At 40.3% G+C, this 13839-nt stretch overlaps 2 protein-coding genes across 2 annotated transcripts in view; one reads left to right on the top strand and one right to left on the bottom strand.

Moving 5' to 3' along the window:
- Window positions 1-1429, top strand: part of LOC126388115 (pecanex-like protein 1) — a 29022-nt gene extending 27593 nt beyond the window's left edge. The window contains exon 32 of the mRNA XM_050041010.1: window positions 1369-1429. Within this exon, the coding sequence (XP_049896967.1) occupies window positions 1369-1429 (61 nt within the window). The remainder of the gene's footprint in view (window positions 1-1368) is intronic.
- A 430-nt stretch (window positions 1430-1859) lies between these two features.
- Window positions 1860-9872, bottom strand: zgc:165604 (uncharacterized protein LOC792578 homolog). The gene is made up of 7 exons (XM_050040745.1): window positions 9719-9872; window positions 7397-7551; window positions 7053-7119; window positions 6786-6917; window positions 3251-3406; window positions 2355-2477; window positions 1860-2253 (listed from the first exon to the last, which is right to left on the bottom strand). Exons 1-7 carry the CDS (start codon window positions 9780-9782, stop codon window positions 2048-2050), a joined length of 903 nt encoding a protein of 300 aa, XP_049896702.1. The 5' UTR covers window positions 9783-9872; the 3' UTR covers window positions 1860-2047.
- Window positions 9873-13839: the final 3967 nt, after the last annotated feature.

Below are 13839 nucleotides of genomic sequence, written 5' to 3'. Positions count from 1 at the left end.
TTTCAACATATTTTGGAGGTCATACTATACTATGACATTTTTATCATATTTTGGAGGTCATACTATACTATGACATTTTTTTCATATTTTGGTGGTCATACTATACTATGACTTTTTTTCATCATATTTTGGAGGTCGTACTATACTATGACATTTTTTTTTCATATTTTGGAGGTTGTACTATACAATGACATTTTCTTTTCATATTTTGGAGGTCATAGTATACTATGACATTTTTTTCATCATATTTTGGAGGTCATACTATACTATGATATTTTTTTCATATTTTGGAGGTCGTACTATACTATGACGTTTTTTTCATATTTTGGAGGTCGTACTATACTATGACATTTTTTTCATCACATTTTGGAGGTCATACTATACTATGACATTTTTATCATATTTTGGAGGTCATACTATACTATCAGGTTTTTATCATATTTTGGATGTCGTACTATACTATGACATTTTTATCATATTTTGGAGGTCATACTATACTATCAGGTTTTTATCATATTTTGGATGCCATACTATTCTATGACGTCTTCGTCATATTTTGGAGGCCATACTATACTATAATATGACGTTTTTATCATATTTTGGAGGCCATACTATACTATGACGTTTTTGTCATATTTTGGATTCCATACTATACTATGACGTTTTTATCCAATTTTGGAGGTCATACTATACTATGATATTTTTATCATATTTTGGACGTCATACTATACTATGACGTTTTTATCATATTTTGGAGGTCATACTACACTATGACATTTTTTTCATATTTTGGAGGTCATACTATACTACGATATTTTTATCATATTTTGGAGGTCTTACTACACTATGACGTTTTTTTCATGTTTTTGGAGATCATACTTTACTATGACATTATATTGTCAATGCCATACTATAATCTTATGTTTTCATAATATTTTCATATTTTGGATGCCATACTATACTATGCCATTTTTATGTTCTTTTAAATACCATACTATCCTATGACATTTTCGTATAGCATGTTATACTGTGGTCTGAAATTTTTTTCGAAAGGCATTAAATGTAACTTTGGGATTTCAGTATATAGCTTTAATCCAGGAAAAATCAATAAAGCGACGTCAGAACGGCATAAAATGTTTAGTCTCACTTCCACAGATTTGTACTTTGTGCTGTTTTCTCTGGGTTGGCAGAGGGATATCTTCTCTCTCACAGTGAAAACAGACATGAGAGGCTTCTTCATTCTGTTCCTTCTTGACATTAGGCTCTTTCTCCACAGCACGTCAGGCTGATTCTGTGGGTCAGCAGCCTTATGCTTCACCTCACCGGCTTCAAGCTCCTTCCTGGTCTACTGTGTAGTTTTGTCTTCAGGCTGTACATCTGCAACAGCATTTATGGCTGTGCAGTTCTTGTGATCAAGATCCAGTACTAATTAATGTGCTGTCACAAGAGTGTGCTTATCCAGATAGGTATTTTATTTCAGATTTGAGATGTGAATACAACTATAGTAAACCACACTGTCCGCTGGTTTGGACTGTTTGTGCTTCTTCAAATATAAAGATTATGTCTGATTTCTGACCAAAATGGACAGAGTATACACTGGAGATATTTTTCAGTTTTAAGATCAGATGAATTCAAAGTTGAAGTTAAGGTGCATGTATTAGGATTTGATGTAAGGGTTTTTGTACTGATGTCTGATAAGGGCAGGATAATAAAAGTACACATGGAAACTTGTGTTTCGGTGCATTTCTGGATAAATGATTGAAGCCAGGGGATCCCGAGTGGCCTGTTTTTATCATGAAAGTTTAATGGTCTCCCGATTCTGAGGAGGCAGCTTGAAAGTATAAATAAAACACCACACCTTTTTGAAACTTGGGCATTTATTTCAAAATGTGTGATGCTGTACAGTAGGTAGAGTAGTATGCAGGGAGCACTGGCTACACCATAAAAAATCTGTTATCTAATTAAAACAAAGAGTCTTGGAGGTCTTTGTTTGAGACCCAAGTAGGAGCCTTTCTGTTTTTTAAAAATTCCTGTAGATGTTGAGAAATCAAACAAACGAGCGCTTCATCAGAGACGGAGTATAGCGTATCTCATTGTAACACTCGTCCTCATCATCTTCTTTCCCCTCCCTCCACCTCCCATCCTGTCCTGTGCGATGGAGCCACAGCACGAGGACCAGCAGCGCCAGCAGCACCAAGCTCATGGACAAGGTGAGCAGCACACCCTGCAGTATGCCTGAGGAACTGTCTGAGGCTGCAGAGGAAGACAAAACAGTCGTCATAAAATGAAGATCAATCATGTAGTTGCAGTGAAAAACAAACAAGAGGACTGCAGGTCAACAAAGAGGCACTTGCTGGAGTAGATGGACAGGTTGACGTAGCAGTTTTCTGTTCCCAGGAGGTTAGTGGCAGAGCAGCGATACAGGCCGGACGTCTGAGATGATACATTGACAATCTGGACAAAGCCTGACAGATCTCCTGAGAGAAAGAGGACACAGTCACATTAATCAGATGCTTAAAGGAGCGGTCCAACAATTTTATGCATGAAGTTCAGTTTATTCAGAACTTAGCCTGTATCATGTCTTCTGTGGTCCTGGCGAAGCTTTGTGAAGTTTAATAAAATAACCCTGATGATGTCATAGTGCTGTCACTGATGTTATCTTGGCTTGGGCTTGAGATTTTAACTATTTTTAAAGCCTGTGATACAAATTGGAGATGTTGGGTTTTATAGATATGGGCATTTAAGATACGTAGGCAGGGGATCAAATAAAATACTGCCCAGTTGCATTATGGGAAATGTAGGATCAAACCAGTTTTCTTTTGAGTTAATCCATTCAAGGGACTAAAGAATTCCAGGATATCTCAGCTTCTGCTGCTGCAATTTTAACCATTCTTCTTAAAATAGAGTCTCTTGTGAGTCCCTTAATTTTAAAGAAGTAGTACAAACCTAAATCGCTGGAATGCCCCTTTAACCGTCTTTTGGACACTGCCACTATGAAATACTTATGTTCCCAATATCCTCCTTGAATTTTTCCTTGAGTAGCTCCGTGTTTTATTGTCTTAAGTGATTAAGTCCTAGCGTGGTGAACACTTCTCTTCAGTAGCCTTCAAAATAAAAATAACGACCTCCATGCAAGATGACTATGATTCTGTGAAAGGGTCCTTTGAGTGCAATAATGTGTGTGTGTGTGTGTGTGTGTGTGTGTGTGTGTGTGTGTGTGTGTGTGTGTGTGTGTGTGTGTGGCACTGACCCTCCATGTTGATGGGAAGTGCAATTTCCTCTGGATTCAGTTTATCCCAGCGGATCTCCGGAGTGGGGACGCCCTCCACCACCGAGCAGGACAGCGTGACACTTCCTCCCATATCGATATCTCCATCCCACTGACACACAGGCAGCGAAGGTGGTTCTGCAAAAATAATCAGTGAATGAGTTTCTAAAAGGATCTAACGCAGTTTACAAATAGATGCTAACATTTCGGTGTAAGGCCGACTTGCACATCAGACCAGAACTAAAACTTTTTCCCATTAAAATGATGTTAAAAACTAGTCGTATTTCTCTACAAGTAGTTTTGAATTATGTGAGTAAGTCAGTCACATCTGGAAGGGAAGTTTTTTTTTTTTTTTAATCTTTATTTCGAACATAGATAAAATAGAACAAAATGTAGGTGATCAATAAGGTAATCAGTTATACAAGAAAAACAAAAAACAAACAAACAAAAAAAAACAATCATAGTTAATTGGAAAGATGGGATGTAAAGGTTAGCAGTGTATTTCATCCATGATGTAATGTTAGTTATGAGCTGTAAGGAAGGTTTTATGTACTGCTGCTGAGGTAAGGATTACCAACAGGCCTGTAAATGCATATATTGGGAGACTATCCGTGTTATTGGCCAGTATTAGATTTAAAAAACAATGTCACATCTATCCATTATAATTTCAGTATTCAGCGAGTTTTGGAACTGGTATTTTTGTGAAATATTATTTGAGAGTGTGTCACTAAACTGTAAAATTAACAGAATAATACTAACAAAGTATTAACAAGACTGAGGGCTCTAGTTTCCCGGCGCAGCGCTGGGTGGCGCAGGGTGGCAGAGCTAGTTTCGAGCAGCGCAACCCGAGGCGCGCTCAGTTTGGTAGTTTGGCAGACTGAGGTGAGCTGAGATGGGTGTGGCGGCGCAGCAGGGGGAGGTGTCGACAGATCCAGCTTGGCGCAGTGACAGTTTCGTGCCAAAAGGCTTCGCCGAAGGTGCGCTAAAAGCTCACCAACTGAAACCACGTCTACTGTCAGCGCGGGGGGAGTGCAGCCGGTGTAGTGGAAGTTTGGCTGAGCGGCGGACAGTGCGCACACGTCACCAAAACCTCACAGGCAGGTTTCCAGAGTATCAGGCAGATTAACGATGCAATAAATACCCACAAAACCACTATTCAATGCAACTATCTGCAATCAGCACATAAATATCGACTGTCCCGTCACATCTGATGTCAGATCAAAGGGGATTGGCACCGTTTGGCACGTTTGGCACGCGTAATGGAAACCCAACCTGATTTGATTAAACCAGCTGCAAACTAATGAGTTCACATCCCTCTCAGCCAACCACAAACAGCCACAGCATCAGATAGGGAGTATATATTCAGCATCTGTCATCTTAGAAAAGTCAAAAGAAAAGAAACAGAGTGAGACTGCGAGAGAGAAAGAGAGAGCGCGCGCGCACGAGAGAAACGCAACATTGATTTACAATTGTGGTGACCTCCTCCCAGGCTACCTTTGCATCATCAGCCCGTGGAGGTCTGCTCGCAGTTCCGTATATTCGGACACTGCGAGCTTGGACCTCCCGGACCAAAACATCAGTTTCCTCCTGGGAGAAGTTTGGCCGTCTGACGCTGCTGCTCTCTTCTGCCATGGCGAATTGAGTAAACTCTCATTACGCCTTCGCGCGGCGCATTTAAGGGCGAGGAGAGGGGCTCATTTGATTGGTGTGATGTGTGTAAAACCCACTCCACGCCTTCTCTCCTCCCTCTTTCCGACTTGCGCCGGTAGGAGGGACGGAGGTGGGATAGAGGAGTAGCTGCGCCAGGCGCACGGTGTGCCAAACTTACAAAATCCGCCTGGCCACACCCAGTTGGCGAAGCGCAGGTGCGCTGCGCCTCCGCCGCGCCCGGCCTGCGAAACTAGAGCCCTCAGAGTCTACAGCGACTCTCTGAGGCTAACATCATGCTAACACTCACAATGGAAATGTTAACATAGTGGTGTTTAGCATGTTTAATGCCTGCCATGTTCACGATCTTAGTGTAGAAAGTTAACATGCTAACATTTGCTAATTAGACCTGATGATGCACAGCTGTTGAAGCATTTTGCTCAAAAACACAAATCTTAACCTCATGGTGACGCTAGAGGAAAAGTCAGAGGATCAAAAAAGTCAAGAATCATCAGAATACATCCTCTGAATGAATGTCTGCAAAAAAAAATTGTGGCAATCCATCCAATAGTTGTTGAAGAATTTTGTACCAAAGTGATGAAACATTTTTACTATAATTAAGTCACACTACTAGCATGGCTAAAACTAGGGATGGGGGAGAAAAAACATACAGCATAGTACTGCAATACACGGATGCCAAGGGTATAAATTATACATTTTTGCAAATACACATTTTAATTCAACTTTTGGTAATAGAATAATAAAATCAGTTGCTTTTTTGGCCCACTAGATGGTGCTGATGTTTTTTTTACTGGTGAGGTCAGCTGAGGTCTCAGTCAGCGACATTTGGCAGGAAGTTCATTAAAACAAAGATGGAGGCACTGGAGAAAGAAATCAGAAATGTGCCCTCGGTGTTTACATTAAACGTCTGGACTTATTTTGGATTTTTGAAATGAGGACTTGGATATGACACATGAGATTTGCAAGCAGTGTCATATGAGAATAAAATATAGGGAATACTACGAACATGAGGGCTCAAGTTAATTAATTAGGGCTAAAGTTGAGGAATTTTTGAGTACAGCAGGAAGGGTGGCATTAACTTCTGTCACCTGAAATTTAAAGTCAGTGGATTCAAACGTGACTATAACAGCACATTAACTGGCGACTTCTGTTCTCCAAACTAGAGCACTACATGAAAGTCACACCGGAACAACCATTGCAGACCTCCTGCAAAATGCAGCACAAGAATAGAGGCTTCCATTCAGTTAGCAGGATACCTCACGCTCTTAATCAGACCAAGCAGAGGGCATTAAATCTGCCAACAGTTTGTCAGGTGTATGTAACATTTCTGACAGGTTTTATGACAGTGTTGGTCAGTCTGTCTGCTTTGCATCACATTTCGTTGCAATAAAAAATGATTGAAGTCAGATAAACAGACTGAGAACTTTATCTTATGAGGTAAAACGGATGTTAAGAAAAGTTTTCCTCTGGGGAAATAATTTGCAGTTGGAAAAAAAGGTAATAAATTACAATATATCACAATATGATCTATCGCAATACTCAGCATACAGCAATATATCACAATGATATTGTGTTGTGACACAAGTATCATGATAATAACGTATCATGGGTCCTCTGGTGAGTCCAACCCCGACATTAACCTGCTAGATTATCTCAACCTGTTTGGCCTCAATTTGTTCTATAAAAATGCACACCAATAATGTCTGACATAGAAACATGAGTATCAGACTCCAAAAAATATACTGATGCATCCCTAATTCACAGTATATTAAATGGTGATTGCTGCACATGTGCCACTTAACTGGCTTACTCTAACAGAACTGGACATATACATATGTGACACACTAACCCAGAACACTGAGCTCCAGCTCTCCTATGCCGGGGTCTGCCGTCTCTGGTGGGTTATTGACCATGCAGCGGTAAGTGCCAGCATCTGATACACGTGTGTCATTCAGGACGATATCTGCACTCCAGGGAATACCTGCAGATGGTTAACATGAACAAATTGCTTTAATCCCAACTTCAATTTCTCAGTTAGAAAAGAAATGACAAAAATACAGTTGTTTTTAAGAACTGTCCTCGAGAAGCAAATTAAAAATCATTTCACTGGTCTTACCTGTAAAACCCACTCTACCGATGAGGGAAGGGTCTTCAATCACCTGTCCATGATCGTACGTTATCACCTGCAAGAGAGAGCAGCCATTAATAAGTAGTTTGAGGCCATAAAAATATGGATATGCTTCAGATGCTATTACTTTTATCAGCACCTGCGATGATGTGTAAGTGGTAGAAGAGATTTTAAAAAATATATAAAGACCAAACTCCTTATTTCCATCGCAGCAGGTTCAATTTTTCAGAGCAGTGTGTTTGACCAGCTGAAATATCTAATTGATTTGTAAGGTTGCTGCTGTGTGACAAAGTCTGTCAGAGGTCTGTGTGTGCTGGTGTTTGGATTCAGACCTGTATTGGTGTTTCTGGACTGGAGGAGGGAGCCAGAGTCCAGATAACGTTGAGTCTGGAGAGAGGGCTGGAGGTGAAGAAGGAGCAGGGCAGGATGACAACATCCCCTCGAACCACCTCAAGATTGGATTCCCTCATGGTTACTCTGAGTGCAACTGTGACGATTAACATGGTGGGAAAGGACAAACAAAAATGAGACAAGTCGTATCAGTCACATGATACAAGAGACATTTCATTTAGAATTGGAATTTTATTTCGGTCTGCAAATAGAAATAAGAACATCATGTATTAATCTACAAATTCTTTAACAAACTTTTAACATAAAGTCACCTCTCAAAGCATTTTGACTTTCTCTCTTTTGAAACAACTTTTGGAAACTTTCATGTAATAATTTTTTTTTTTTTTTTTTTGCTCCATGCATAATTTAAGATGTTTTAAAGCTGACTAAATCTTCAAATTTAAGAGTCTTTAGTTTAATTAGTTTAATAAATAATGATTTGTTGGTTCTCTGTATGAGGTTTTGCTCACAATTCTTATGGCTGTCTTTTGAAGTATGAAATTTGTATTTTATTATATGTATTTCCCCACACTTCATCACAATAAGTATTGTATGGCAGAATAAACGAAGAGTATAAGATGTATAATGAGGCTTGATTTAGAGGATCTTTAACTTTATATAATATTGCAGTTGACTTTGAAATTTTGGCTTTGATATCATTTATGTACAGCTTCCAGTGTAGTTTATTATCCATTACAACGCCTAGAAATTTAATTTCTGATCAATTTCAACTTTATTTATCACAGGTTTGCTGTTTGAGTTGGCTACACAATTACCAAAAACTATAAATTTGGTTTTACTTAAGTTCAGTGTATTAGAATCAAACGATCTCTTTAGCATTTCAAATTCTTTCCCCATTGCATCCAAACATTGTTTTAAATTCTTACTATAAAATAATGTTGTGTCATCTGCAAATAATATAACTTAATATTTTGGAAACCCCACATATATTATTAATACACAAAACAAACAGTGGCCCTGAGAATGAGCCTTGGGGAACACCACAGGTGATCTTTAATAGGTGAGAATTTATGTGTACATATGAAACCTGTTCTCCACGCAACTGCTTAATCAAGAAAGTGCTACCTGTCTAATTCCATATTTTTGTAGTTTCTCTACTGATAAATTATGGTCGGCTGTATCAAATGCTTTTTTTTAAGATCCAAGAATACACCCACTGCATATTCTTTATTTTCTATTGCTGCTGCTATTCCCTCCAAACACTCCATAAGTGCAAAAGCAGTTGTTTAATTGCCTCTAAAACCAAATTGCTGTTCATGCAGCATCTTGTGTTTAGTGATAAAACCATCAAGTCTTTAAGGAGTTATGTCTTAATTCCTATCATATTTTATTCTGCTTTTCACTCTCTAGTTTCCCTGTTGACATTCAGACTGCCCTGCTCCTCCCCTCTTCTCCTTCATTACTGAAATAATGAACCCCACCCCACCCCTCCTCCTCTCCGTCATCCCCAGGCCTTTTGTGTGTGTGTGTGTGTGTGTGTGTGGGAATTCAGCGTGCATATTAGTTTGTTAATTACACTTGACAGCTTTGAGGGTGAGCCAAACCGATCACAGACTGAGGGGAACAACAGCGCACTTCACTGGGATGTGTTCATGAACATACTGTCAATTCACCACATTGTCTCAATGTAGAGCACCAGCTTCCAAAACGTCAGTCCATAGAGACTCTTTCAAATCAAAGCTCACTCAGTATGAGAAACAGGCTTCATTTGATATATGTACAATATTAGAAAAGAGCTGCTTTTTATTCTTTTGTTTTTAATTAAAAATTAAGGAATAAGTGCACTAAATACAAATGTGATCTTTAGTTAATGAGTTTGATGAAGCTCTTTAGTCTTTTATATGATTAAAGCCATTTTTGCTAGTTGGAAAAAACAGACTTTTACTTAAAAAAAAAAATAAAAAAAACATAGGCAATCTCACAGTCAAAGTCATATCTGTCCAGAAACTCCTGGGTGTACAGTTAAATCATGTCAGTGTACTTTTAACACCATATCTCAGTACTGTAGGTCGACACTGTACACCTTAAGGGTCTGCCATCTCTGCATTTAAATGAAAATAACAAAATTAATGAGTGTACCAAAAGTCCAGTGAAGAATTACAGACATGAAGTAGCCATTCTTCTCACTTCTCAGATCCCCCAAACACTTGAAGCTACAGCAATGTGTACAAAATTACCAATATTTCTCATCTTGTCCTCCTGTATCTGTGTCACAGCTTCAGACGGCACACAGGCCTACTCACCATTCTCCAGAGCAGTGAAACACACACACAGGGTCCAGAGCATCCATCTTCCAGAAGAGCCCATAGCTGAGAGGAAACACACAGAGGCAGCCCTCTCTCCCCCTGTGTACAAGCTGGTCGCCAAAAAAACTAGGCATGCATGATTAATCTATTGAGCGGTGCACCCAACCCCACCCGCCTCTGTTTTCACTCTCACTTTATTCTCTGGGTCTCGTCACCCCTTGTTGTTTGTTGGTTAAACTGAAGTTGTCAGATAAGGATTTTTTATTAGGTCCCATTAACTGCACAAGTCTGGACTCACTGTGGTGGGAGCCACACTGGGTCAGCTTGTAGTCTAATTACTTAGTCTAACGTAAATGACTGCAGCTGCTCCATAGAAAACATCACCTATTAAACATAAAGCCCATAATGCTGCAGGGTCTCTCAGTAGGTGGTGCACAGCAGCTAGCTTTGGTTGGAACAAATGCATTTTACAGTATTTTCTTTAGTCAGTAGATTCTTTGACTGAAAGATAAAATAATTCAGATGTTTATCTGTGGCATATTAAAGGGACAGTTCACCCCAAATCAAATACATACATTTTTTCTCGTAACTGTAGTGCTGTTTATGAGTCGAGATTGTTTTGGTGTGAGTTGCAGAGTGTTGGAGATATCAGCTGTAGAGATGTCTGCCTTCTCGCCAATATAATGGAACTAGATGGCACTCGGCTTGTGGTGCTCAAAGCGCCAAAAAAAAAAAACTTTTGAAAACTCAACAGCAATGTCTCTTTTCAGAAATCATGACCCGGTTACTCAAAATAATTCACAGACCTTGTTGTAAACAGTTTCATGTAGGAACTATTTTCTTTCTACCAAACTACACCTGGCAGGCTGTTTTCATAAATGTTTGTACGTTTTCCTACAAAAAGCAATACACCCAAATTTGTACATATCCCATGTAATTACGAGCCAGTAGTTCATGCATAACCCACAATGTGCTGACGGGGGTAAATGAGGAAGTGGCTCCGAGCGTTCTGTAAGGAGGCAGGTTGGAGTGGTGGATGGGTCACAAATCACAGGACTTTCCCTCAGAGACGGGTGTTTGGAACTGTGTGAACTTTGAGTCATTTTAAGGTACGCCTTCACCATGTCTCTTTTCCCTAACCCTACCCACAGTAACTCTACTTGCCTAAATCTAACTTTATGTTAATTACATAACTCTATGTTAAGGATGTGACGTCATTTGCAGGGCGCTAATTCATTCATACCAATATCATATAAACTGTTTTATGAGGATACCTTGCTCACCTAGCAACACTGAGCTAGCTAACATTACAGCTCATTAGAGGACGTCTCAAACTGTCACGAGCACCAGCTTCTCATCCATGAGTAGATGCATGTTTCCTTCTGCACAGTGATAAAGTTGGCAGGTGTAGTTTGGTAGAAAGAAAATAGTTCCTACATGAAACTGCTCACAAGGTCTGTGGATTATTTTGAGTAACCAGGTCATGATTTCTGGAAAGAGACATTGCTGTTGAGTTTTTCAAATGTATTTTTTTGGCGCTTTGAGCACCACAAGCCAAGTGCCATCTAGTTCCATTATGTTGAAGTGAAGGCAGACATCTCTACGGCCGATATCTTCAACACTCTGCAACTCACACCAAAACAATCTAGACTGATAAATAGCACTACAGGTAAGAGGAAAAATGTGATTTTTTAATTTGATTTTGGGGTTACTGTCTTTTTAAAATGTAGCGTAACAGTAGCACAGTAGAGAGGCTGAGTGACGTCAGTTACATAGCAATATCTAAAGTTAGTTAATATTAGCCGGCATAAGCTTATGAATTCAACTTTTTTTAAGAGGACAATTATGTTATTTCTTTTTACTAAAGCTAAATTGTCTTGCTTCAAAGATGGGAATTATTTATGGACCAGTACAGAAAACTGACAGAAAAATGAATCTATAAAAAATTCATTGAACTGAGCAATTTGTTGTCATTGCTAAACATGTTCTGATTACAGCTTCTCAAGGATTTGATGCTTTCATCTATTTTACATCATTGTTAATTCAGTATCTTAGGCTTGTGACAGGCAATTGGTGCCCTCATCCTCTTTAAAAGGTATTCCATAGACTACACAACTAATCGTTTCGTACAAAAAAAAGTCATTGATTAGCCAATGAGGAATATGATGAATGTACTTATTTGTAGTCAGTGTATTACCTTCAGCACATGATAGTCAGCACGCCCCCAGTTTGGAATAGCAGGAGTCCCACCAGGGAACAACAGTATTATATTGCTGTTGATGGGGGTTGAAAATGTTTTTTAGCCACCTTAAAAGAGGCTCACCAAAAAAAACAATAACATCAGTCTAAGGGGACACTATATTGTGGGTGTTCTTCACGGCTTTACCTCATTGTCACACAGCCCTTTTCTTTGGCACGACACTTTCTCAACTGTAACACTTCTGTATTACTGTGCCGCCGCTGCCACGCACTGTATTGCTCTGCAGCTCAGCTGTTTGGGTCAAGCTGTCAGCGGTTTATGGAAGAAAATGAGTGATTATGACAGCAGCAACAAAATGCCGTTCACTGTGGGCACAAGAGGATACCTTTATGAACCACAGTATATGGAGGAAAAACTTTTGCAGAGGGGGATTGAACAGTCAAAGACAGAGAGAGGAGCAACTTCTGTGGAAGCTGGAGGCCAATAAGAGCACAAGTTACCTGATGGTGCAGATGTGTGAACTGTAAATGATGCTGATGGACCCAGAGAGCCGCTGCTGCCATTAGTGGGACTTGCTTGCAACACAACTTTCGGATCCTTCTGAATCAGAGGATGCCAGTCTGCATCACCAACCATCCTGAGTCCCCTGCCTCACTGAATGCCTTTGTCTTTTTTACCTTTCTTAATTTTCCAAAGACAATTTCCAAAGACCATAAGTACCTGAGGACAGGTTGTCTTCACAGTATGTTTTTTGTATGTCAGTACATGTTATTGTATAATAACTGTTTGTTAGACAATCTGTGTTTCACAGGCATATCAACATATTACTGTTAGCTGTGTGAAGAGGCAAAACTAAACTGGAATAACAGCGAGAGGAGAATTGATGTCCAAATTGAGTGCAACTAGCCATAGCTGTGAAGATCAATGTCAACTGTCAACAGAATGCGGTGAAATGTTCGTGGTGAGTGGGGACTTTCTTTGTTTAAACAGCCTGTAAAAACACAAGCACGACCCATGTTTGAAATACTGGCATTAAGTAAAGGTTCTTTTACATCTGATGTTGCAACAGCACTTTCTGACCCAAACAGCTTAACTATAGCTGTGATACAGTGCGTGGTAGCGGCGGCACAGTAATATGGAAGTTTCTAATGAGAAAATGTAGTCCATCCATCCATCCATCCATCCATCCATCCGTTTTCATGCTCTTATCCGAGGCCAGGTCCCAGGGGCAGCAGGGCGAGCAAAGCACCCCGAAACGTCCCTCTCCCCAGCAACGCTTTCCAGCTTCTCCTGAGGGACCCCAAGGTGTTCCCAGGCCAGATGAAATATGTAATCCCTCCAGTGTGTTCTGGGTCTGCCCCGGGGCCTCCTACCAGTTGGACGTGCCCGAAACACCTCCAGCAGGAGGCGCCCAGGACGCATCCTGATCAGAAGCCCGAACCACCTCAACTGCCCCCTTTCGAAGCGAAGGAGCAGCAGCTCTACTCCGAGCTTCCTCCAGATGTCCAAGCTCCTTACCCTACCTCTAAGGCTGAGCCCAGCCACGCCACAGAGGAAACTGATTTCGGCCGCTTGTATCCGCCATCTCATTCTTTCAGTCACTACCCAGAGCTCATGACCATAGTTGAGGGTTGGGACGTAGATGGACCAGTAAATCGAAAGCTTTGCCTTCCAGCTCAGCTCCCTCTTCACCACCATGGATGGGCAGAGCGCCTGCATCACTGCAGAAGCCACACCAAACCGCCGATCCATCTCACGCTCCATTCTACCCTGCCTCTGAGGGTAGAAAATGAAGTGCCAAAGAAAAGGGCTGTCTGACGGCGAGGTGAAGTGGTGAGAAAATCCTCAATGGAGCGTCCACTTAGACTGATGATTTTTTTCTAATGATGTTTAGGTGTGCCTCTTTCAAAGTGGCTAA

This window comes from Epinephelus moara, chromosome 3 (assembly GCF_006386435.1).
Source record: "Epinephelus moara isolate mb chromosome 3, YSFRI_EMoa_1.0, whole genome shotgun sequence".
Taxonomy (NCBI): domain Eukaryota; kingdom Metazoa; phylum Chordata; class Actinopteri; order Perciformes; family Serranidae; genus Epinephelus; species Epinephelus moara.
Note: the sequence above shows the minus strand (reverse complement) of the source record. Positions and strands in the feature narration are given on the sequence as shown.